Genomic DNA, 26274 nt, shown 5'->3' with positions numbered 1-26274 from the left:
CTGAGGTCCCTTCCAACCCCGATATTCTATGATACCAACATAATGTAGCCATCCCTAAACATATTAAGGGCTCCAAGGTTGAATGCTGTTGCAGACTAGTTTACTGCCATTTTTAGCCTCAACTTTTATTCAGATACATGTTGCCAACTACGCACATTTAGACCGCAGAACCACTTTCCCTGAAACATATACAATCCACTGTAGTTTTTTTGTTTGTAACAGGGCTGCACAGAGCCAAAGTTTCTGAGAACTATCCCTATTCTGTGCATGATTAAGTGCCTCATTTCACTGTACTCATCTAAAGTGATACGAAGTTCCTCCCACGCTGCCTTGGACATGGGCCAGGATGGCTTCCCGCCCATGTCATACCGCATCTGTGCTAGAAAGTGAATACAACGTGGTCAATATTTCCCCCTCTCAGAAATGGGCAGCAAACTGGTTTCTGACAGGAAGTTATGGTACATATTAACATTTTGCACTAATCTAGACAAGCAGGCTTTCCTTCTGGATCAGTCACTAAAGCATTCACCTATGGCAATCTCTTGCTAATCAACTTCCCTTGCATCTGGACAAAGAACAGCCTGTGCTTTGGACATACCTTACCATATTAGGCAATCAGATCCTAGGAAGGGGAGAACTCAAGATGTAGGCAGACCCTCCCTTCACCTAAAAGGGCAGGCTAGGAACTTCCTGTGCAGCAGCAGAACAGTTTCATTTTTGGAAGCGGGGAAAGGGAGGAGGATGAAAGGACAAACTCCATCTTGGTTCTAAGTGATGGCCTTGCAGGGCTATTCAAATATGCAATCATACTATTAAAGACAGCACCTTTGTAATGGAGCCAGGGTCATGTGCTCTGAAATACAAGCTTCCAACTAGTTGGATTTAAAGATGTATATGTATTTTTTAAAGCAATGAGTTTGATTAGCCTGCCTCTCCCCCTCCCCCTCCCCCCATAAAGCTATGGTTCTGCAGCAGCTGTAACACTGCCACATGGCAGCTACAGTTTAATAAAAGGATTCTCAGATGCATCAGGTTTCACTTTGAATTTCTAGTTTATCCTGTAGAAGGGCTGAATTTCCTGAATGCGTTTTAATAAAAATGAGTTGGAGCACAAGCTCCTACAGCCTTGTCTGAGGACACTGTGTTAAAGACACACAGCACTCAAAAAGGTAAATACTATGGAACAGAGTTTGGCTGGATGGTTGTAGCAGCAATTTCAAATACTCAGGAATTTTTAGTAAGTAATAACAGGATAACATTCAATACAAACAGATGTGCTAAACCTGTAGCCATATGACTCACTTCTGGGTAAAGGTTCAAATCCATTAACATGGTTGTTGTGAAGTATTCTCTGGGCTGATACCAGAAGTTCATGTAAACAGGCCTTTTCTTCCTCACCTCTCATTGTCCTGGAAGTTTATAACTTTACCAAGTAAGCATTCACAGGGGTGCTTCATTGTATTTGTACACAGGCCAGGTTTACAGACAGTATTTCTTTAAGATGCTTAATTGTCAAACAAGTTTATCAGCATGTTCCTGTACTGAGAGAAATACTTGGCACAGAGCTGAGTGTTACAGAAAGCTTAAATGCCCATTGGACCATCTTTGGAACTTCTGGGCAAGGCACATTTTTTTTTGCCAGACAAGAATTCCTCTGAAAAGAACTGCAGGGAAATAATTTCTCTATGGATCACAACCTTTATTCTACTTGTATTATATAAAATTTGCTATTTTAAGTTACATTTTTCTTTCATCTTTTTTGCCCAAACAAAATCCTTCTCTAAATTTTGCATCCAGATTATCCAAGTCCAAATATTTGTTGATCTTCCAGGTTTTCTGACACACACCCAGCAGTAGGGACTTCTCTCTCCAATCAGCAGTGCAGAACCTCACACTACATTCTTCATCACTATGCCAAGTATTTCTCTCAGTATAACAACATGCCTATAAAAACTTGTCAGTCAGTGCAGCATCTTACAGAAACTGATCTGGGACTGGTGGGACTAGGAGACTGGGACGAGACCTGAGAAGTGAAGACACTTGGACAAGGTTGTCAAAGAAAATGAGATTGGGATGAAGAGGCTGGGCTCCTGTGGAAAAAATACTATGATCATGTAACTAACAACTATACCATAATTCATATGCACAAGGGGGTTAAGGCAAAACAACCTTAACTCTAGAATTTTTTAGTTTTTGATTGATCAATTTTCACAAGAAGAATGCTTGGGTTTTTAATATCGTTTGCATAATTTAATGGGTTTTTTTTTAAAGCAAACTAATATAGAAATTCCAGTTAGAACCTTTAGATCCACTGCACAGACCTCTGCTACTTGAGCTAAGGCCTGGTCTACACTAGGAGTTTATGTCGAATTTAGCAGCGTTAATTCGATTTAACCGTGCAACCGTCCACACCAGGAAGCTAATTAGTTCGACCTAGAGAGCTCTTTAGTTCGAATTCGGTACTCCACCCCGACGAGGGGAGTAGCGCTAAATTCGACATGGCTATGTCGAGTTAGCCTATGTGTGGACGGAAATCGACCTTAGTAGCTCCGGGAGCTATCCCACAGTGCACCACTGTGTTGACGCTCTGGACAGCAGTCCGAGCTCAGATGTTCTGATCAGCCATACAGGAAAAGCCCCAGGAAAATTTGAATTCCTTTTCCTGTCTGGCCAGTTTGAATCTCAATTCCTGGTTGGACATCGGGGCGAGCTCAGCAGCACCGGCAACGATGCAGAGCTCTCCAGCAGAGGGGTCCATGCAATCTCAGAGTAGAAAGAGGGCCCCAGCATGGACTGACCGGGAAGTCTTGGATCTGATCGCTGTGTGGGGCGATGAGTCTGTGCTTTCGGAGCTGCGCTCCAAAAAACGGAATGCAAAGACCTACGAGAAGGTCTCCAAAGCCATGGCACTCAGAGGATACAGCCGGGATGCAACGCAGTGCCGCGTGAAAATCAAGGACCTGAGACAAGGCTACCAAAAAATCAAAGCGGCAAATGGACGCTCCGGAGCCCAGCCCCAGACATGCCGCTTCTACGAGGCACTGCATGCCATTCTCGGTGGGTCTGCCACCACTGCCCCACCAGTGACCATGGACTCTGAGGATGGGATAGTGTCGACGGGCAGTTTCTCGGCGATGTTCGCGGATGGGGAAGATGAGGAAGGGTTTGTGGAGGACGAGGCAGGCGACAGCGCTTACAATACTGCTTTCCCCGACAGCCAGGATCTCTTCATCAGCCTCACAGAGATCCCCTACCAACCCTCCCCGGCCGTTAACCCGGACTCTGAATCAGGGGAAGGATCAGTCAGTAAGTGCTATAAACATGTAAACATTTATTTTTTAAAAAACAGGAATAAAAACTATATGAAAAGAAGGTCAATGCATATGGGGATAGAACAGAAATCCTCTTGGGAGAGTTCCACGAAGCTCTCGTAGAGGTACTCGAAAAGCCTCCGCAGGAGGTTCCTGGGGAGAGGTGCCTTATTGGGTGCTCCGTGGAAGCACACTCTTCCGCGCCAGGCTATCCTCAGGTACAGTGGGAGCATTGCCTCAACGAGCATGGCAGCATAGGGCCCTGGTCTGTGCAGGGTTTCACGCAGCATGCGCTCTCTGTCTCTCTTAGTGACCCGCCTCAGGGTGATCTCGCTCTAATTAGACTGCTGCATCTAATTAGGGGAATTAGTGTAATGTTACTATTGGGAATGCTTGACTTTTCCTTTGCATAACAATGACCGTCGTTTAACAGCCACGTGGTGGAGGCTGCAGAGGGAAAGCATACAGGGATCTTTCCCGGGAACAGCCGCGAGGGGGTGGAACAGGGTCAGACTTTATGCTTTCCAGATTGCCTGCAGCAGGAGGGCACTGCTATCCATTAACTGTTAAGCAGCCTAAAGTTTATGGCTTACCAGGCCTGGCTGCTACACGGATTCTGCTGTCCTGCCCCGCTTGTCTGATCTCCAGTGCAAGACCCCAGGCAATGAAAGCGAATGCCAAAAATTCGAACTTGTCCTGAGAGCGCATGAGATAGGTGCTGTGTATGGTCTTGTTCACAGAAACAGACTAGACTGTGTTCAGTGTTCGCAAACATGTATCTTTGCAAGGAAATCACTTCCTTTTTCCCATCACACAGCTGCGGCTGTTTCCCGAACTGCCCCGGCATCCCCCTCACAGAGGCTGGCGCAGATTAGGCGGCGAAAGAAAAAGACTCGGGACGAGATGTTCGCTGAACTGATGGCCTGCTCCAGAGCCAAGGCGGCCCAGCAGAGCCAGTGGAGGGAGACCCTCTCTCAGCAGCAGCGCTCACACAGCGAACGGGAGACCAGCAGGCGACTCAAACGCTGCTTGGACTAATGAGGGAGCAAACGGACATGCTCCGGCGCCTTGTGGATGTTCTGCAGGACCGCAGGCAGGAGCAGAGAGCCCCCCTGAACTGTATCTGCAACCGCCCTCCCCCGCCACAAAGTCCTGTCCCCCCCTCACCCAAAATCACAAGAAGGAGGGGCGCTAGGGGCCATGAAAACTGTCACTCCACCCCAGCAGAGCGCTCATGTAACAAACAGCTCTCATTCCCTAAAATATGAGAATTGCTTCCCTTCCTGGCTCACCCAATCCAAAATCCCAGTTTCATCCCCCAACTGTGTAGTTGAGTATTAAAAATAGTTTGCTGTTCATTACTGTTTCCGTCATGTTTCTTTGCAGAAGACTTTGTGTGAAGGGGAGATAGGGGTTTGTTAATTGCATAGGACAGCCACCATTACCAGGGTACAGACATGGGGGCAGGATCAACTGCAGGTCACACACAGAGTGCAGTCACTAGGCACCCGGGTCACTCTGGGAGGTGTCTGCTGCCCCAGGTCAGTCTGGGAGGTGTATGCTGCCCCAGGGTCCGAGCACCTGGCATCCACAAATGGCAAGGCAGGCTGCCCTTACCATGCCCTTCCACCCTAGCCATGAGCCTCTCCGATGCCCTGAGCCCCAGCCAGAGCCATCATCCCCCTACACCTACTCACCTTTCCCACACACCCCTCACCCCTTCCTGTAAACCCACCCCTTCCTGCACACCCTCCTGTAACCGTCCTCCCCCCCGAGACCGCTGTAGGAGCAGGAGCCCGTCATTCCTCGAGTGTAGAAGCGGTCTGTACATCACTGCACACCGTACCCACCACAGTCTGCGTCCCTGTTTGAACCCTTTAACGCGAATTCGTTAGTAAAGAAAACTTTGTTAATTAAAAATGTTCCAATAACTTTATTTTTAAACGTCTGTTGGAAGGGGGGAAACCTGGTGAACGGGGTATGTAACCGCTGAAAAAAGTCAATAGTAACTGAAACAGGGGCAGGTTCAGCTTCTCTGTAAAGAGACTGGACAGTCATAGGTTACCCTGCTCTCTGAGGAACCTAGCTTTCAAAGCCTTCCGGATGCACAGCGCTTCCCGCTGGGCTCTTCTAATCGCACGGGTGTCTGGCTGAGCGTAATCAGCAGCCAGGCGATTTGCCTCAACCTCCCATCCCGCCATAAAGGTCTCCCCCTTGCTCTCACAGAGATTGTGGAGCACACAGCAAGCTGCAATAACAATGGGGATATTGGTTTCGCTGAGATCTGAGCGAGTCAGTAAGCTCCTCCATCTCCCCTTGAGACGTCCGAAAGCACACTCCACCACCATTCTGCACTTGCTCAGCCGGTAGTTGAAGAGCTCCTTGTCACTGTCCAGGGTGCCTGTATAGGGCTTCATGAGCCAGGGCATTAGCGGGTAGGCTGGGTCCCCGAGGATCACTGTAGGCATCTCCACATCCCCAACAGTTATTTTGTGGTCCGGGAAGAAACTACCTTCCTGCAGGCGTCTAAACAGACAAGAGTTCCTGAAAACACGCGCGTCATGAACCTTGCCCGGCCACCCGACGTAGATGTTGGTAAAACGTCCCCTATGGTCCACCAGTGCTTGCAGCACCATTGAAAAGTAGCCCTTTCAGTTAATATACTGGCTGGCCTGGTGGGCCGGTCCCAGGATAGGGATGTGAGTCCCATCTATAGCCCCACCGCAGTTTGGGAATCCCATCGCGGCGAAGCCATCTATGACGACCTGGACGTTTCCCAGGGTCACTACCTTTGAGAGCAGTAGGTCAACGATTGCGTGGGCTACTTGCATCACAGCAACCCCCACGGTAGATTTGCCCACGCCAAAGTGGTTCGCTACTGACCGGTAACTGTCTGGCGTTGCAAGTTTCCAGAGGGCTATGGCCACTCGCTTCTGCACACTCAGGGCTGCTCGCATCCGGGTGTCCTGGCGCTTCAGGGCAGGGGACAGCAAGTCACAGAGTTCAAGGAAAGTGCCCTTACGCATCCTGAAGTTTTGCAGCCACTGTGATTCATCCCAGACCTGCAGCACTATGCGGTCCCACCAGTCCGTGCTTGTTTCCCGGGCCCAGAATCACTGTCCCATAGCATAATCGTGACCCATTGCCACCATGATCTCCGCGGCGTGGGGTCCCGTGCTTTGTGAGAGGTCTGTGCCACTCTGACACTTCATGTCCTCACCGCGCTGCCGGAGCCTCCTCGCCCGATTTCTCAGCAGCTGACTGTGGAAGAGGTGGACGATAAGGTGCGAGGAGTTGACAACGGCCATAAGTGCAGCGATGATCGCAGCGGGCTCCATGCTCGCAGTGCTGTGGCGTCTGCGCTGTCACTGACCAGAAAAGTGCGCAAACAGATTTCCCGCCGGCGCTTTCAGGGAGGGAGTGACGGTTGAATGACGACAGTTACCCAAAACCACCCTCGACACATTTTTCCCCCAGCAGGCATTGGGGGCTCTACCCAGCATTCCAATGGGAAGCGGGGACTGCGGGAACTGTGGGATAGCTGCCCAGAATGCACCGCTTCCAATGTCGATGCTTGCCCCGTTAGTGTGGACTCACAAAGTCGAATTAGTGTCCTTAGTGTGGATACACAAATTCAACTTCATAAGGTCGAATCCACAAATTCGACCTAAGTTAAATCGAACTACTCTTGTAGTGCAGACATACCCCAAGTGAGTAACTGCTAGTAGTAGTAGGTTGTCATCTCATCTATGGATCAGCGCTAGAGGGGGACGGGACACTTTACCCATGGGTTTCACAGATATTTACTAACAGCAGAGGAATGGGTGGGACTCAGGAATATTGGAGTCCATTCCAGGCTCTGAAGGGTGTGTCATTTAGTGGAACCAGACTCTTCTGCCTGCCTTTCCAAGCTTGACACCGTCGGCCTTGTCCTCTCCAACCTGTCGAGGTCCTGCATCTTCCCCACCCCAGCTCCTCAGTCCAGTCCCATTCCCCTTGCCTACCCAGTCCAAGTCTCCACTCTTCAGGCTTCTCATCCCAGTCCTAATCTGATCTGCCGCTCCATTCCACCCAGGTTTTCAGTCATCCCCTCTGCACACCAGCACCTCATGAGATCGGTTTCCCATTCACCCCCCACCAACCGGCTCCTCCCTGTCCAGTCTCTTCCTCTCCCCAAATCAGTTTCACTAGGCTCTTCATCTCAGTCTCCTCCCCCGGTCCAGTTGCCTGCTCTCAGTTCTGGTGCCCGGTCACAACCCGGCCCAGAGCAGCAATTACATAGAAAGACAAGTATAGTTCCCACAACCCTGAGCTGGTCTATACTCTGTTGGGATAGTCATGAGCAGTCTGGTCACATGCAGGAGCTATGAGGGGTTGGAACATGCTCATTGTGAGCAGATTTTGGGGAGATTTTAGCAGCTAAACCCTAAGAAGTCTCTAGTGAGCATGTAATAACTGAGGTTTTTCAAAGGCTTATAACTTTGCCAGCTTTTCACAGGAACAGCTAGCTCAAAGGCCACCAGCCTGCCAAATTTCAAGTTCCTGTTTCCAGAGAGCTTCCCAGAGAAAAGGATGACAGTGTGTGAGTACACACACACACACACACACACACACACACACACACTATTTTTCCACTTATGTCGTTCTCCGAAATGGCTAAACAGTTTTGGCTGAAACTGCCCAGAAAAGTTTCTGTTTCACTGTTTCAGCTTCAAGCAGACCCCTGGCATGGAACATTTCAGCTCAAATGATTAAAGTTTGGCAATCTTTAGGCAACTGAAAGCAGATTCTAATAATGGGAATTATGGTGCTACTGCTCTGTCTACAATACGGAGTCTGGGAAGAACATCTTGAGTACCATGTTTTTAGTGCTCTACAAGGGAAGGCTGGCATGATCAACTTTATGCAGTTGTAAGATAAGCACATACTGTGCAGTCATCCCATTTGCCTACCAGTCTCAGTCCCTATCAGATTCACTTGTTCCAAGCTGAGTCAAAGTGGGGTGTTTTTAAGGAAAAGACAAGCGTCCATGACAGAGAAAACTTAATTTGTAACACCACCGAACTGAATATGGATCCCTCAACAGCTGATTAAAACAGTGCCACCAACCGCCATGCCGCAAAATGATCTCTTTAGCAAAATATGTGAAAGCCATTTGGACTGAATGAAATTGGGTTCTTTTTAAACAATAAAATCATATGCCCATGTTGGCATCTGATGTCAACTGCCAGTGAGGTACTTACGGAGCCTTGAACAGCTGTTACTTTTCTCCTAGTCTAACAAATGATGCACTGATGGTTTCGGAACAAACACTGTTCAACAGACTCAGGGGTGGCTCTAGGTATTTTGCCGCCCCAAGTACGGCAGCTTGCCTGCGGGAGGTCCCCAGTCCCGCGGATTCGGCGGCACGCCTGCGGGAGGTCCGCCAAAGCCGCAGGACCAGCAGACCCTCCGCAGGCATGCCACCGAAGGCAACCTGCCTGCCGCCCTCGTGGCAACTGGCAGAGCGCCCCCAGTGGCTTGCCGCCCCAGGCACGCGCTTGGCGTGCTGGTGCCTGGAGCCGCCCCTGAACAGACTAAGACATGTTCCTGGCCCCAAGCGTGTCTCAGCCCAAGACAGACAAGACCAAAAACAAGACAAGATACTAGACTGTTTAGGCAATGGAGGGTTTAGCAATTATAGATGAAAGAAAGGAAGAGGGATTTGGAGAATGGTAAGACTGTTTCAGCTGTAGGGGATAGAAGAACAGAAAGCCTGAAACCCAGAACAAGACAAGGATGCATGCATGGAAGTACAAATATACTTGTTTTCTAAGTTAGAATGAATCCCTCTTACTCTATTGAGCCACATTCTGAGTTCAGAGATCTCTGTTTCCCTTGTGACCCGTGATAGCCACACTTCCCAAATTCTGCAGTCAGCCTTTTGATACAGTATATTAGACCCCTAGCAAAGCCTTTATCTCACAGCCACTATTACAACCCTTCAGGTTTCCTTTATAATCAGACTACACAGACCTCGTAGAACAGTAGATTCAAGGTGAATGTGCGCCATAGCTTCCCAAGGAAAGCTCAGCAGCTATCTGCTTCACAGAACTGGAGTGAATACCAGGCCTGGAAGCAATGTGCTGTTCAGACAGACACACTTTTCCTAACAAATACAAGTGAATTCACAGCAGTCCTGCTGCCATCAAAATGTAGATGACAGCAAGGTAGTTAAGGCAGTGTACATTGTTGGATCCTCACTTACCCGAGACTCCTTCACTTCCTCATTCCCATCAACCTCGTCGTCCTAAAGAGAAAGAAGAAAATGAATGTAGCCATGTAAAGGTAATAACGTCTATAGCAGCAAGGTTTGGATTTCCTGGTATTTAGGTGACTAGGCTTTTCAAGAGAGAGGTGCTGATTCCTGATATCTAGGTAACTGTGAAAAGCTTTTGAGAAAGGGACTGTACAAAGGAACTTTAAGTCTCAGTAATCAAAGGCAGATTCTCAAAGGCAAGAGATGTTGCTTATCTCAGAGCTTCTCCAATTACCTCCCATATGATAAACTTTAAAGGACAAGGTGGGTGAGGTAATATCTTTTACTGGACCAGCTTCTGTTGGTGAGAGACGCAAGCTTTCAAGCTTACACAGAGCTTTTCTTCCTGGGACCTTTCAGGCCTATGCACTAAGCTAACAGGATGCAGCCATCCTGTTCAAAACCAGAAGCAAATTCACTTTGAATGCCGTAGAACAAATTCCCTTTTCTCCCATCTCAACAAGGTCACTCACATCTTTTGTCCAGAAAGAGATTCCAGTGCCTCTTCGCCTCTCCTTTGGCCGCCGCCTCTCTCGGATTGACTGCTTGTTTGGAGATCTATCATCTAAATCCTGATCTTCACACTCTAGCCAAACAAGGACAGACTGCTTTGATTTAAATGTTTTATCTGTGTGCTTTTCTCAAAGCCCTGGTGACATTTTCAAACTGGTTTCCATCACCAAGAAAGGGCTCGTGTTGTACTACACTTCAGTCATTAAAAACATACAAGATGGAATCTCTCTTCCCCACTACACCTAATATTTTGCACTCCTTTCTTCTAGACGGCCCAGACGGTGGCTGTCCCTTTATCTGCATAGCTCCCAACAGCATGTAGGGGCATTAGCTTATCAGGAATCTAAGGGAGGAGTTACATTAGTCAAGTTCTCTACCACTGCTTCTTGGAGGATTTAGATATTCCCTCCCAGTAGATGGTCAAAGGAAAAGCCACCACCTCTTATTCATGTCTGCAAAGGCAATAAAAATGGACCACTTCATAAGGGATTTGAATGCCCTCTTTCAGTCATTCTGTTTACATACACGTCTGACAAGCTGGCAGCCCACCTGTACAAGTCCCCTGCTGGAAGAGCAGGAAATAAACCTAGAATCTCAGACTATGTACACTGAGCATATTGCTTATTCATTAAACACCTTGACCCGAAATGCTTGGGTTGTCTTCTCATTTTAGGAAGTACGTACCATTTTTCTCCATCTCAGTGGCTGTGCTTTGGAAGTCTGCTGTGTTCACAGAGTCAGGGCCCAGAGATCTACTTGTCTGGGCCAGGTGAGAACTTGTGTAAAGAGAAGGGGCTGACGTAGAGGGAGATACTGGTGTTGTGGGTTTGTCTGTTTGTGCTGGACACCTTAATCGCCGATAGACAGACTGTAAATAAACAGAGCCATAAATAAAGGTTAGCAGAAAGGTAACACCTAGGAGAGCTGGACTTTAGCTACTGGATGTAATCACTTGGTGTTTACAGCCCTCCACGCTGCCGTTGGATAAACCACACCTTGCCACAGACGACAGATTAGGAAAACAGCATAAAATGTATTCCATCTGGCTGGGGTGAGTGGAAGAAGAGGAAACAGGTTTTTGTTTTTAAAGTAATTTTGGATTGCACAGTCACAATCGGAACACAGCTTGAAGACCAAAGAGCAGCCTTGCTTGACCCATACTGCCAAGACTAGCAGGTATCCTTTATAGAAATGAACTGTCGAGAGTATAAAGGGGACAAAAAAGACAGGACCATTATATATCTGTCCCCACTAAAGTGTTTGTAGTACTAGCCAATGTCACTCCTGCATAGATATAGGAGACCATCACCACAGGACTTGGTTTGCAGTGGGATGTGGTATGGAGGTGCAAAAAGCTGTGAGCACATTTTATGGGAAAAGCCAATTTGGGCTATCGAAGATGGTTAGTAGAAATATCACAGACCTCCAGGTTGCTTGCTAGGTGTGTAATATTTACTAAAGAGTTGCTGGACTCAGGCTTCTTTTCCTGTCATGTGGTTGTTAATCAGCTTCCAAGTAAAACAAGGGTGCATGCCAATGATAAGATTAACAGTTGTGTAACAGGTATGGTTAATTCAACAACTCAATCCTTTCCATAGGAAGTCAAGTCAATGGTGAGGTTTTATACAGAAGGGGTTCCACAACTCATCTGTTTACAATACTTCTTGTGATGTTCATTGACTTTACTCCAGCTGGATGTTATTTTGCAGTTAGTATTCTCTATGTAAGAAAAGTCACTTGGGTTCAAGAGTCCAAACAAACATAATGCCTGAGGAGATGACGACCTCCTATGAGACTTCTCTATCACTCCCCTCCCCCTACCCCCAATCACCTGACTCCATCAACTACATTCAAAACATCTGTAGAGGAACATTAAGGAATCTGGTGGCACCTTAAAGACTACAAGATTTTTTTGGGGCATAAGCTTTCATGGGTAAAAAACCCACTTCTTCAGATGCTAGGCCTCAGTCCAGACCCTTATTGCCAGAAGAGAGGAATTGTGGCACAATTCTCCTTTTATTAGCCTTTGCATTCCATGGTATTGTTACGTTTATGATTTATTTTGTCTGACGAGACAAGTGTTTTGTCGAGTCGAGAACAAAGCAATAGCTGAGCCATAACACAGCAACACTATACACAGATTAATTTCCAATAACCCACATGTCTAGATTAATCAGGCCTGGGTCATTTCTGACTGTACTAATCCTCCTAGTAGCAAGTCCACAGGAGACAGTCAGAATAATTTTACTCGATCTCAGTTGTCCCAAACCACTGAACTCTCAAGTAGCAGCTATTAAGGATAGAGAGATCACCTCCTCATCCTGGTTTCTATTCCACCAGGGCCGGGTCTCCTCCCGTCTCTCACTGCTGTCCTCAGTGCTCTCAGGTTTCTCACTTTGTTGTTCCTGAGCTTGCCGCTCCACTCGAGACCGGCTGAAAGTTCGCTCTGCCTCCTGAAGGTCTGTGAGTGTTACACCCTGGGAAAGGGGTAAGATTGCATCAGTTACACATGCTGGTTTGTTATGTGCTTCACGCACCTGATAAACCCTTCTCTTTAGTCAGATGGTGAATTCTTCAAGACAGAATTCTCCTGTCCACATTGCCTAGCACAATGGGTCTTGATCCTGACAGAGGTCTCTTGCCCTACCTTATATAAAGTAATAGATTGGGATAGCACTTAATACTTCTCAGCTAACATGCATCATCACTGGACTCCTCAAAAGCAAAATTGGTGCAGAGCGTCTAAGAGTGAAGAGCAAAGGAGCTTGCAATGTCACCGGCAACCAGAACCGCAGCCTTAGCTTATACACATTTGGAGGGGGTACGCTGAATTAACTGTTCCCAGGAACACTTACTAGAGCTCACCAGATGTGCCAGTCTGAGGGTCTGGACTATAGCACCCCAATATATACTTTCTCCAGCCACTTTCTTATCACAGGATTTTACTTTTTATTCTGTTACACATACACACACACACTTTTGATGGCGTTTCAGTCTGATGTATTCTAGACTAAGCCACAAATGGTAACCATCAACTACAGGCTTCAATGTGTAAAGTTACTAAATTCAGTCAGGGAAGTAACATTCCCAGAAACACAAAGGACTAAAACCCATATGGCAACAATCTCGTCATAATTCACATGACTATCAGACAGATTATTTCCCATTCTGAATGTAGAACACCCCTACCTTCCTTGGAGATGGGCGTTAAGGAGCTAGCTCCTTGGAAAGAGACCTTGAACACTAGATTGATTTCTGGGAAGTTTACCCCTCTCCTGGGGTTCCATGGGCCACTATTGTACATAGACTAAGTATGTTTGTTTCTGAATTTTTAAATTGCGCAGGTGATAGATTTGAAGCCCAGGGTGTTGTAGAAATAGGCACAGCTCTCTGAGCAGAGATTGGAATGCAAGATAGAATGTAAGGCTTGATCCACCAGAGCCCAGATCAGTTAGCCTTCCAGGCATGTTGCAAAGCGCATCTTCTCTTTTCACTAAGGCTGCTGAGAATGACATGGGCTGTGCTGGATATATTTATAGGCAGTTCTTGGTTTAAATTCACATTGTGGTGTTTAATTTATGGGACGGGTGCCTAGAGTTATATTCAAAGAAATTTGATTCAGCCTACTTTCTGAATTTCCCTACGATGCTGCTGTGTGTCTGACTTCAGCCCTCAAAAACATCGGCAGGTATATTACGAACACTTCATTACACATTTTTCCAATAATGGGTGACAACTGAGTCTACTTATCTGGTATGTTTACTGAAGCTGATAACCAAGCAGACAGGGGGGTTTTATGGGATTAGTGATGGCACCTGTGCCTCTAACAGACCACCCACATTTTCCTTGAATTTTGGATGGTCCTCACGTCAGTGTAAATTCATAGTAATGTGATCATTTATATTTTCTCCATTAGAACACTGATCAGTAGAAATATTAACAATTTAAAATGAGACTGCTTTGTTCCCTCCCCCACCGAAACCAAACTAGCAAGTCATTTTGGACTTCCTACCTGTAAAAAGAGAAGTCATGAGCTAATTCAGTTCAAACTAAATGGAAGGATAAACAAAAATAGATCTGGGACTAGGGTTTTTTATTTCAAAAGTGCTAACTTTAAAAAAATTAAGGAAATTAGTTAGGGAAGTGGATTGGACTGAAGAATTTGGGGATCTAAAGGTGGAGGAGGCCTGGAATTACTTCAAGTCAAAGTTGCAGAAACTATCAGAAGCCTGCATCCCAAGAAAGGGGAAAAAATTCATAGGCAGGCATTGTAGACCAAGCTGGATGAGCAAGCATCTCAGAATAGTGATTAAGAAAAAGCAGAAAGCCTACAAGGAGTGGAAGATGGGAGTGATCAGCAAGGAAAGCTACCTTATTGAGGTCAGAACATGTAGGGATAAAGTGAGAAAGGCCAAAAGCCATGTAGAGTTGGACCTTGCAAAGGGAATTAAAACCAATAGTAAAAGGTTCCATAGCCATATAAATAAGAAGAAAACAAAGAAAGAAGAAGTGGGACCGCTAAACACTGAGGATAGAGTGGAGGTTAAGGATAATCTAGGCATGGCCCAATATCTAAACAAATACTTTGCCTCAGTCTTTAATGAGGCTAATGAGGAGCTTAGGGATAATGGTAGGATGACAAATGGGAATGAGGATATGGAGGTAGATTTTACCACACCCGAGGCAGAAGCCAAACTCAAACAGCTTAATGGAACTAAATCGGGAGGCCCAGATAATCTTCATCCAAGAATATTAAAGGAACTGGCACATGAAATTGCAAACCCATTAGCAAGAATTTTTAATGAATCTGTAAACTCAGGGGTTGTACTGTATGACTGAAGAATTGCTAACATAGTTCCTATTTTTAAGAAAGGAAAAAAGGTGATCAGAGTAACTACAGGCCTGTCAGTTTGACATCTGTAGTATGCAAGGTCTTGGAAAAAATTTTGAAGGAGAAAGTAGTTAAGGACATTGAGGTCAATGGTAATTGGGACAAAATACAACATGGTTTTACAAAAGGTAGATTGTGCCAAACCAACCCGCTCTCCTCCTTTGAGAAGGTAACAGATTTCTTAGACAAAGGAAACGCAGTTGATCTAATTTACCTCAGTTTCAGTAAGGCATTTGATACTGTTCCACATGGGGAATTATTAGCTAATTGGAAAAGATGGGGATCAATATGAAAATTGAAAGGTGGATAAGGAACTGGTTAAAGGGGAGACTACAACGGGTCGTACTGAAAGGTGAACTGTCAGGCTGGATGGAGGTTACTAGTGGAGTTCCTCAGGGATCGGATTTGGGACCAATCTTATTTAATCTTTTTATTACTGACCTTGGCACAAAAAGTGGGAATGTGCTAATAAAGTTTGCGGAAGACACAAAGCTGGGAGCTACTGCCAATTCAGAAAAGGACCAGGATATCCTACAGGAAGATATGCATGACCTTGTAAACTGGAGTAATAGAATGAAATTTAATAGCGAAAAGTGCAAGGTCATGCATTTAGGGATTAACAACAAGAATTTTTGTTATAAGCTGGGGACGTATCAGTTGGAAGTAACAGAGGAGGAGAAGGACTTCAGACTATTGGTTAATCACAGGATGACTGAGCAGCCAATGTGATATGGCCGTGAAAAAAGCTAATGCGGTCTTGGGATGCATCAGGCGAGGTATTTCCAGTAGAAATAAGGAGGTGTTAGTACCGTTATACAAGGCACTGGTGAGACCTCATCTGGAATCCTGTGTGCAGTTCTGGTCTCCCATGTTTAAGAAGGATGAATTCAAACTGGAACAGGTACAGAGAAGGGCTACTAGGATGATCTGAGGAATGGAAATCCTGTCTTATGACACCAGACTCGAAGAGCTTGGCTTGTTTAGTCTAACCAAAAGAAGGCTGAGGGGAGATAGGATTCCTCTCTATAAATATATCAGAGGGATAAATACCAGGGAGGGAGAGGAATTATTTAAGATCAGTACCAATGTGGACACAAGAACAAAATTATATAAACTGGCCATCAGGAAGTTTAGACTTGAAATTAGACGAAGGTTTCTAACCATCAGAGAAATGAAGTTCTGGAATAGCCTTCCAAGGGGAGCTGTGGGGGCAAAAGACATCTCTGGCTTCAAGACTAAGCTTGATAAGTTTATGGAGGGGATGGTATGATGGGATAGCCTAATTTTGGAAATTAATTGATCTTTGACTATTAGCAGTAAATATCCCCAATAGTCTGATAGATCTTTAGAGAGATGCTCACACATCCTGGAAAACTGTCCCAGCCAAGTTCAGACCTGGAGAATTGCAATCTGCTAACCCTATTCTTCCTGAAGTTTAAAATGGATATATGTTTCTTTGTTTTCTGTTCTGAACAGTGTAATTCTATTGTTGGCTGTTAAAAGGATGTCATGTTTCAACTATAAGTAGCTGCATTTCAGCAAATTAAATGACTCTTGTGTATTGTTTGTGGTCACTTAGTCTGTAAATGGCTTTCAGACCCAAATGGTGTACAAAGATTTCTCTAATCAAAGGACTGTAAAGCTGCCTTGGAATCTTTTGTAGGCCACCACCCAACTTCCCTCCTGTCTCCCCAGACAAGTCCATATGTGTATGGTGATGGACTAGCAGAACAAGATACCACTGCCCATTAAATGCCAGTTTGCCTGCTACTCTGCTGCAGGGCCATCAGGAATTTCACTCCTCACCTGTGTAGACCTACGAGTCTGGCGGGCCTGTCTGGATCGGGCCTTCCTTAGTGACTCTGCTTCCTCATCCCGCACAGGAGTCAGATACGACCTGAAAGAAAGGGTCAAGAATACAACATAAAATCAGACACTTTTGATTTGCAAGTCTCAAAGCAATGACAGCATTCATGCCATTTCATAGACACAATTGTGTTTTAATGTAGTCAATGGGAAGTACACCTTCTGCTCGCATTTCCTAGGGCCACCAAGCACCTGGCTGATTGCTGCGGCTGCCACGTTCATTGTAGTATCTTCAAGCAATGACTTCTGAAATGTTAACCTGTTAGACACATTCTATGCTCCCCTGTAAGCCAACCCCATTAAAAGGCATACTCTGCATACCGTCTGGGACCCCATACACCCCTACCTCCTTCAAGTCTCGATACAGAATTAAATAAATAAATCCAGAAATGTGTAATCTCATTCACAATCAGACTTCAGAATATAAACAAATCCTGCATCAGTATGAAGTCTGTTACAATGGACCTGTGCTGAAGTGCAGTAATACTAAAGGAACTCACTCCAACATAAATATTGGAGTAAACCCCACCCAACCTTCTTATAGTGAAAGGTGACCCATTTAAAGCAGACAGAAGAAACCACTTTATACAGCATAGTTAACATATGGAAAGATTAGATGTTTATATGAGAAAATACCTGTACAATAGACATGATTAAAGAGTTTTAGAAGGTTTCTCAACTTTCCTGCTTCAGGGCATAAGCCATCTACTAAATGATAGGTGTTGCAGGAAAACCTTCCCCTCTAGGCAGGTTATTTCATAATTGTCTATCAAGGATTTCCTGTACCTTCCTCTGAAGTTTCTGGTAGCCTTTGTACTCAACTGGACAGTGATCAACTAGCTGAAGGCATGCTCAGTGAGACAAGGGGTTGTGGACATTCTTGCTTCATTCACTTGCTTCATTCAAACTGCAAGTGAATTAGTTCTAAAGGTGAACAGCTTGCTCCTGAAGTTCCATGGAATAGGGTCTTCTGGCCACATCTAGCCAAACACACATTTCTACATTCTGATTATTGCTCCCCTCCTCCTAAACTCCTAAATAAATTCAACTGTTGAGAAAAGTATCTGTTTGGTTAAGCACTCAAACAGGAAGGGACAAAGTGAAGGTTGCACACCAATGCATAAGAACAGTCTAAATCAGTATGATATACATTTTCTACAACCTTCGACAAGTGAAGAGTCTTCTACTCTGCACAGCACCCAGAGGCAGTTAAAGTCATTTATCTGAAGAGTACAGTTACAAAACATACAACAAATTAAGTACAACAGAGCAGTAGTGAAATTTAGCCAGTGAAATTTTGTAGCTAAGTAGATTTGTTAGTTTACTGCTCTGAACTGCACCTAATGTATGCTGTGCTGCATGTTGGAGAAACTGTAGGACTTGCTAAATGAGTAAAATACATACCAGTAAGACATCAGCCCCGTGGAAAGTCTAAGTAAATGAAGATAACTGGACCATTCCAACAAAGTTTAATTGTACATGAAAAATTACAGCATGTATCCAAGACTGTAGGGAAAAAAGGTGTCTAATATACTGTAATTGAGAAACAGGATGTGATCGGGTTGAGATAATGCCTGTGTACAAGTGGGTAGAATTAAAAGGACACCAGAGGCTGGGGTTGGGACCAGCAAGTCTTCTAAAGAGTTGCACCTGTGATGAGTCTTAATACTGCTGGGAAGCCCTGCCTAAGATGGCTGTAGTATTTGGAATAATCTCCAGGATATCCTGGTGTTAACATATTTGTGATGCATTCATGAGCAGGAAGTTGTGTGTATGGTAGGGTGACCAGATAGCCCCAAATATCAGGACTGTCCCTATAAAATCGGGACAGTCCTGATATTTGGGGCTTTTTCTTATATAGGCTCCTATTACCCCCCACCCTCTGCCCTGATTTTTCACACTTGGTCTCTGGTCACCCTAGCGTATGGGGTATAGTAGAGGCCCAAAGGGACACCAGGACAGCACATTTTGCAAAGCTTTCCTTACATCCCCACATTTACGAAGACTTAGGTCAACATTTTCTAAAAGTGACTAGAGATTTTGGGTGCCCAACATGCAACACCTTGAAGGGGCTTGGTTTCCAGAAGGCAGGTGCTCGATACCTTCTGGAAATTAGGCCCCTTTAAGAGGTCTCAAGTTGAACCCCAAAAGATTGAGGTGCCCCAAAAAATCACAAGTGGCTTTTGAAAATGCTGGCCTCCATTTGCACATGTATTTTCCATCACTCATTGCAGAAGTGTTATTTCTGGAACTCAGCTAAAGTTACTGTAAATGTCTGAGAGGGTAATTCTATCATCAGACATGACTCAACCATGCCATTGCTGTGTAGAGTAGCTATTTCAAAGCTAAAACGTGAACACAACTCCACGCTGCTCTTACAGCTTTTTCCTTCAGCGGACATCTCCCCGAGTCTGGAAATTCAATCAACAGGCAGCACGTCTAGTGACAGCTCAGTCAGGTGTTTGCAAGCTAGTAAGTCTGCTACTGTGAAAAGTGATATTTGTATATTTGTTTGTTAATACTACTTTTCACAGACGACTTACTCAGTCCTGGCAAGCTGGGGGACAAATTAAGCCCTGGATGGGAGGTGGGTAGGGAGTACCTTATTTGTGTTTCTATTCTATTTAGGTCCAGTAAAGAACGGAGGCAACTGTAGATTATTTTGTCTGAAAAAAACTTCTACATAAACTACAATGATTTAGACATGTATATGTACATATTTATTTGTTTTTCCTAAAGTTAATTACCATATATACTCGTTCATTAGCCCGTTCGTTATAAACTGACCCCTCAAAATGGATAGGTAAAAATAGCAAAAACTGTATGACCTTTCATAAGCTGACCCTATATTTCAGGATTTGGAAAACATTGGCTCCCAACCTGTCAGGGTAAGCTGCTGGTGGGTTGGGACGTTTTGTTTACCTGGAGCATTCACAGGCATGGAGCCCCTCAGCTCCCAGTGGCCACGGTTTGCTGTTCCCAGCCAATGGGAGCTGCGGGAAGTGGCGCCACTTCCCGCAGCTCCCATTGGCTGGGAATGGCGAACCGCGGCCACAGGGAGCTGAGAGGCTCCGTGCCTGTGAATGCTCCAGGTAAACAAAACAACAACATATTAGATATTCAATTCAATGATTCCATAGAGTTTATCATCATCAAATTCTGGTGTAGACCTGTTTATAAGCCGAACCCCCCTCTTTGAGGTATCACTTTTTTACCAAAAGTATTCGGCTTATGAACGAGTATATTATGGTAAGTATCTTAGGAAAAATTGTCAGAGTGGCCACCAGCATGCCCTAGATGCAGCCAGAGAAACACTTTAGCGCGAACCTGAGACAAAGCTAAGTGCTTCTGGATACAGTAATGCCTGGAAAGAGGCATATTCTGCAACCAAAGGAATGGTCTCCAGCTGTTTGATTATTGTTGTGTTCAGGGAAACAGGACTTTATGTTCATTCTTTGTATATAAACTGGATTGCCCCAAAGAACACACCTGATTCCATCAATTTCTCCTAAAACAGCTAATATTCAGGGTCCTGCGGTTTAACTGTTTGGGTCAGAAGGGCAACAACAAAAAATGTTGCCCGCAAAGAAGGAAGAGGAGATTCAGGATGGGGCACAGAACAGGCAGCAGTGAAAGTGAGCACACAGACCGGTGAACCCAAAGTACTGGGGGCAGGTCAACTTGTTAGCCTGCGAGACCAGTGTCTCCAAAGTGAGAACATGCCATGGAGAGAAACACCTCCCAAGTGAGACCTAAGCAAAAAGAAACATTGCAGAACAAACAACATGGTAACCCTTTGGATACCTAGGGATACTGGAGAAGGAGGCGAATACGCCTGAGGCATACAGCAGTTTAAGATGCTTGGGTTAAAAGTGTTAGTTTCCTCCTTGCTAGCCTGTAACAGCACAAGCATCTTTCAGGGTCCAGCCATCCAAGTCAATGACCTATAGCCACGTAGACGGATACTGCCTAGCTATCAGCAGTCAGCCACTTTTGGCAAAAACATCCTCATCACAGCTGAAGGCAGCTATGTAGCTTGAAAGCTTGTCTCCTTCTCCAATACAAGTTGGCCCAATAAAAAATATCATATCACCCACCTTGTCTGTCTGACAGCATGACAGCCAGCATCTTTAAAGCTTACTGAAGTTACCATATTTTATTCTAATAGTAACGATGAAGGGCCCTTCGCCCCAAAGATATTAAGATACACGTGGGTCAAAACTCAACAACACTGGAAGTTAAACATTTGTCTTCATTTAACTCCCAGGCTCTCTCTTTCATCACAGGGCATTTGCAACATTCAGCTGGAAAGAGTTATAAACCCAGAGGATGCATTTATCTTAAAAACTTATGCTATGTCTACACTACAGCCTATGGTCAGCATAATTTATGTCACTCAGAGGTGTGAAAAAAAAATCACCCCCCGAGGCAACGTAAGCTACACTGACAAAGGCTTGCATGCGCAGCGCTATGTCGGTGGGAGAGCTTCCACCACCCAGGGAGGTGGTTTCATTATGCTGATGGGAGAGCTCGGCATGTCATCGACATACAGCATCTTCACCAGATGCGGTACAGCTACGCTGCTGCAACGCTGTACGTATAGACACGGCCTTAGTTACAAAGGGTCCACACCCTTGTAAAACTCCTCGTTATCCTGACTATTCATATAAAGACCGATATTCTCACAGCAATAATACTACTAAGAATAAATGCATTTTGTGCAGACAATAAGTACATGATTTCCATTCATTTCAACAATGGCGCTGTTGCTGACAGAGAAGGGCTATATTTCATGCGGCTCATTCTACCTGGAACTCCCCCAATGTACTGGGCACACACCCTCCTTAAATCCCATCTCTCTATCTCATGACTGACTCTCTGAAATGTCCTTAATAGACAATATTACAGGACAGCCTAGAGATCTGTTTGTTTTATTTTCTTAGAAGCCAAAGCTGAATTTTGCTTCATGACATCTCTGGCTATGAATAGCGTGGGTTACTGAACCCTGAACAGCTACGTAATCTGCAAACGTTCAGCCCACAGATAAAGCCAGCACCTTGAGTTCCTGCTCCTAAAGGTACAGCATCACTATTCAAAATAATGCAGCAATTTCATGTTAATCTTTTCAGCAAAAAAAGTGGAGCAGGAATCTGCCACTTTACAGATATTTATAACGTTGCTAAGCATCTTCAGGGACTTGTGACAAGGCAGCTAACCCATTATGCTTTTTAATAACCGAGGGTTCTTTTTTTTAAAATGGGAGCGTTTGAAAAATAAATCCATTATCCCTAGAAAGGAACCCTTCTGGTAGGATAGCACAGAGAAAGCATAAACATGTTACCTCCTAACGCAGGCCTGCATAGCAGCTTGAAGGTCAGGACAAGCGTGGAGATTTTGGGAAAGGTGGCGAAATCCTGCAGGATCAGCACTGTCTCCCTGGGAAACTAGTGGAAACCTGCACTGCTGCAACTATCCCCGCAAGCTCGAGGTAGGGAGAGACTTGCCATTTGCTAACACACGGCCTGCAAGCTTTGTGGGGGAGGCCAGACGCAAGCGCTGCAGGAAACAGTGCTGATAACAGTTCCCAAAATACAATCCATTATACAGATACATATTTTATGCACTAGACAGCAAATCAATAACTAGGCTTACTGGGGAGGAGGCAAAAAAGCTACTCTCCTGATCACACAAAAAAGCAGACACGGAATGTTCCTGTTCTTTGCTTCATTTATTCCATCCTGGCACTAACACATCTCATGCATCAATCTAAAGTTAACTATAAATACTGATTAAATCAGTAGCCACAGAAAGCCGGCTGAGGAACATTTAGGGATACCTGACAGGCAGGAGTGAGGGATATGTCAGACTCTGCAAGCACTTTAAACAGAAAATCAGAAAGGACTGAGCCTGCCAACGTTGAGTGATTTAATAAGATGAGGACAAGGGGATAAGATTTCAGGATCTAATACTCTAAGTGTGCCTCAGCTTACTGTAAACAGCTTATCTGAACAGGCCATACGCCATTTTCAGTCCCTGGTGTTTCTGCCTTAACATTGTTTAGACTGTGGTGAATAGTTAGGCTTGGAAGGATTCGATTTTTTATTGGTAAGTGTTGATTTCACTCTACACACAAGCTGACAAAAATATTTCCACCGTAATTATCGAAATTTACAGATAGGTAAAGTAAAAATAAAAATGCTGCTCAGAAACTTAAGAGTCAAAATCCAGTGGGGGAGGGATAGCTCAGTGGTTTGAGCATTGGTCTGCTAAACCCAGGGTTGTGAGCTCAATCCTTGAGGGGCCCACTTAGGGATCTGGGGCAAAAAATCAGTACTTGGTCCTGCTAGTGAAGGCAGGGGGCTGGACTCAATGACCTTTCAAGGTCCCTTCCAGTTATAGGAGATAGAATATCTCTATTTATTTAAAAAAAACAACGTGATTTAGATTTCTGAATTAGGCTTGTTACAAATGGACTAGCAAATGAATAGTAATAGATATGATTTGTTGATTTAAGGCTATTTACTTTGTATACTTTGATGTGAGGTTGAAAATTTTTGTTTTAACAGTTTATAAAGCTTTAACTTTCTCTACCTCAGCATCTACTGTCATTAAATGTCTGACCCCTCATCATTTCCCACAACTGTGACGTTTAAAAAAAATCAAATAAAAATAAAAAACTGCTTTAAAAATCATTATTTGTCAAAACAATAAAAACAAACTGAATTCTGCCAGTCTATGACAAGTCATCCTGCTTCAGCTTGAATGTGAAAGTCTTAACATAAAAAGGTTTAAATGTTCATGAGTTAGGATGATCTATTTTGCAGCATGATTAGAAGGGTGACAGAAACAAAGCTGAAATTCTGCATATGCTCAGTTGTACCTGATACAGTCAAGGCCTGACCCCCCAAGATGAAAAGGTTCAGAGGACTTGCAATCTGTGTCAGTTCCTATTTAAACTACACGTGCTCCTTTATTCCTCCTCTTTTGCTGCAATGCTTACGAAGACTTGGACAACTGTTAGGCAGCTGGTGTGCTGAGCCCACTGCCTGTCATGCCATCTAGTGTTTTCTCACTGCTTCACTGTGCTCCCCTATCTCTCTGTACCCGCCTGCTGACTTTTGTATTTAGACTGAAGACTCTTGGGGGTAGAGACTGGCGTTGTTCTGTGTTTGTACAGCTTTGTCCATACCAGGGCTCCTTGGAGTTACTGCAATACAAATAAGCGCTTTGCTAGGGGACCCAAGTGCTGGCTGTCCTTCAGCATCAGGTGCTCCACAGTCTTCCAAAGGGATGAGGAAATGAAACAGTGGAACTGAGTCTGGACTAATTCAGGAAAATTCACAAAGACAGCAGGGAGGAAAACAGCAAGGAATTCGAGCCGGTGAATGCTTTGGATAATGCAAAAGGCTAAACTACACTCAGTTAATAATTTGGCTGACATCTTTCATCATATTCCCCCAAACCAATTATTGGCTAAACCCTATAGAGAAACCTGAAAAAATGTGACGCGGCGGTGCCCCTTAAACAGACTGATTTTGTGTGTGTGTGTGTGTGCGCGCGCGTGTGCGTGCGCTTAAATCCAGTTTCTGATTGGGCTTGTTTTCTTATACATCTTAAATTTTAAATATTCTTCAAAAAATGCTTGGGAGGGTTTTGGGGTTTTTTTTCTGGTTCATGTGGAGCTTTTCAGCCACGGAAAGATTAACTGACTGCAGGGGGAAAAGAATAAAGTATATGTAAGTGCTGTCAAGTGCAAGGCAAACAGAAAGAATGGAAATAATTCCCTGCATTAGCTTTTTAGCTGCAACGTTGTCTAGATAGAGTTAGGATTTTCAAGCTGGCTTCCCTTAAAAGTGGCAATGTGATGCCAAAACTACAGGTCCCAACGTGCAATGCTGTTTAGTGTCAGATCTAAATGGAACATTGCATGCTGGAGCTGCGGTCTCCATAGGCTGCACCTTTGTGTTAAAGAAGGGAGCTGTTGCATGAAATGGAGCAGAATGTAAGTCAGCTGTAGCATGCCAGGTGGAACACTCAGCCAGGCACAGCTTGGGTGCCCCTGCCCAGAAAGATTTCAAAGTCTCTCACACACTCCTCATCTTAGAGTGAGAGGCATTTCTTGAATGAAAGCAGTGAACCAGGGCTGGCTCCAGGGTTTTTGCCGCCCCAAGCGATGGGGGGAAAAAATAAAAATAAAAAGCCACCATCGGCGGCAGCTCCACCGCACCACTTCATTCGTCGGCGGCAATTCAGCGGTGGGTCCTTCCCTCTGCCGAATTCCCGTTGAAGAGCCGAATGTGCCACCCCTCCTCATTGGCCACCCCAGGCACCTGCTTGCTGCACTGGTGCCTGGAGCCGGCCCTGCAGTGAACACATTTCATCTACAAGGTAAAGCCATACAGCAAGCAGGACTGAAATTAGAAGAACTTTGACAATAGATATTTTACAGTCTGCTGTAAGCAGAGCAATTCCTGGGGAAAAAAAACGCACACACCTGGATGCCTGAACACTGAAAGAAACATCTCACCATGAGAAATTCAAATGGAATGGGGACACAGATGAAATGCTATCAGAGGGGCAAGGGGTGGAACAAACCAACCAGGAACAAAAATGAATGCCCAGCAGACACTGTTCAGCAACCCTCTACTGCCACCTTATGGAATCATGAGATTTCAGAAATGACTGAATACTTGCAAAAGAAAGGTTAGCCAGTGGTTGGAAGCTTATTTAGTAATATTGGCAATATTTTCTATAACTCGTAATAGATTTATATACACTGGATAGCTAAGACTGTCATCCTTTATCCTACTCAAAGCCTTTAGCTTTATGCTGAAGATACTCAATATTAAATGCTACAGGGGCTTTGGGGAGCAGTAATTCCTACCAAGATGAATGGAAGGGAGCCTTTATTGCTGCAGATTATGCCAAAATTGGTGCACAAAAACTCCAGTGCAGCAAACTCACTTGATTCACCACTCAGCGTTCACCAGCAGGTGCTGGGAGTTAAGGCAAATGTAACGAACGGCCCATGTTTTTAAGCTGAATTAGTTCTCAGCTATCCACACTGTATATAGTCTCCCATGAATACACCAATAAGTATTTAGCCTTTGGGGCCATTTTTGGAGCGGTGGTCTGTAAATCAGACACATATAGAGAAAAAACCCTGAATGGACACCTCGCACACAGACAACCTCGCTATCAAGTACATTGAGCAAACAAATGGGACACACCAGTGCCTTTGATTAGCAAGGAAGAGAGGTAAAGGGGAACACATTGGATGCAAAAATCTAGAAGCGAAAGGCAGTTTTACCTGCTACTTGTTCCATTCTGTCCCTTCTAAGCAGTTCAGAGAACACTGGAGCTACTTAGTTCTCCTGTGTATTCCTCTAGATTCT

General features: G+C 44.8%; 1 protein-coding gene across 3 annotated transcripts in view; it reads right to left on the bottom strand.

Moving 5' to 3' along the window:
- PPP1R12B (protein phosphatase 1 regulatory subunit 12B) overlaps nt 1-26274 on the bottom strand; it is a 175068-nt gene that overhangs the window by 64941 nt on the left and 83853 nt on the right. For all 3 annotated transcript variants that reach the window (XM_045014080.1, XM_045014082.1, XM_045014083.1), the window contains 5 exons: nt 16820-16910; nt 12435-12599; nt 10807-10990; nt 10083-10195; nt 9559-9600 (listed from right to left, as the gene is read on the bottom strand). In XM_045014080.1, the coding sequence (XP_044870015.1) occupies nt 9559-9600; nt 10083-10195; nt 10807-10990; nt 12435-12599; nt 16820-16910 (595 nt within the window). The remainder of the gene's footprint in view (nt 1-9558; nt 9601-10082; nt 10196-10806; nt 10991-12434; nt 12600-16819; nt 16911-26274) is intronic.

This window comes from Mauremys mutica, chromosome 4 (assembly GCF_020497125.1).
Source record: "Mauremys mutica isolate MM-2020 ecotype Southern chromosome 4, ASM2049712v1, whole genome shotgun sequence".
Taxonomy (NCBI): domain Eukaryota; kingdom Metazoa; phylum Chordata; order Testudines; family Geoemydidae; genus Mauremys; species Mauremys mutica.
This window is presented reverse-complemented; position numbering and strand designations above follow the sequence as displayed.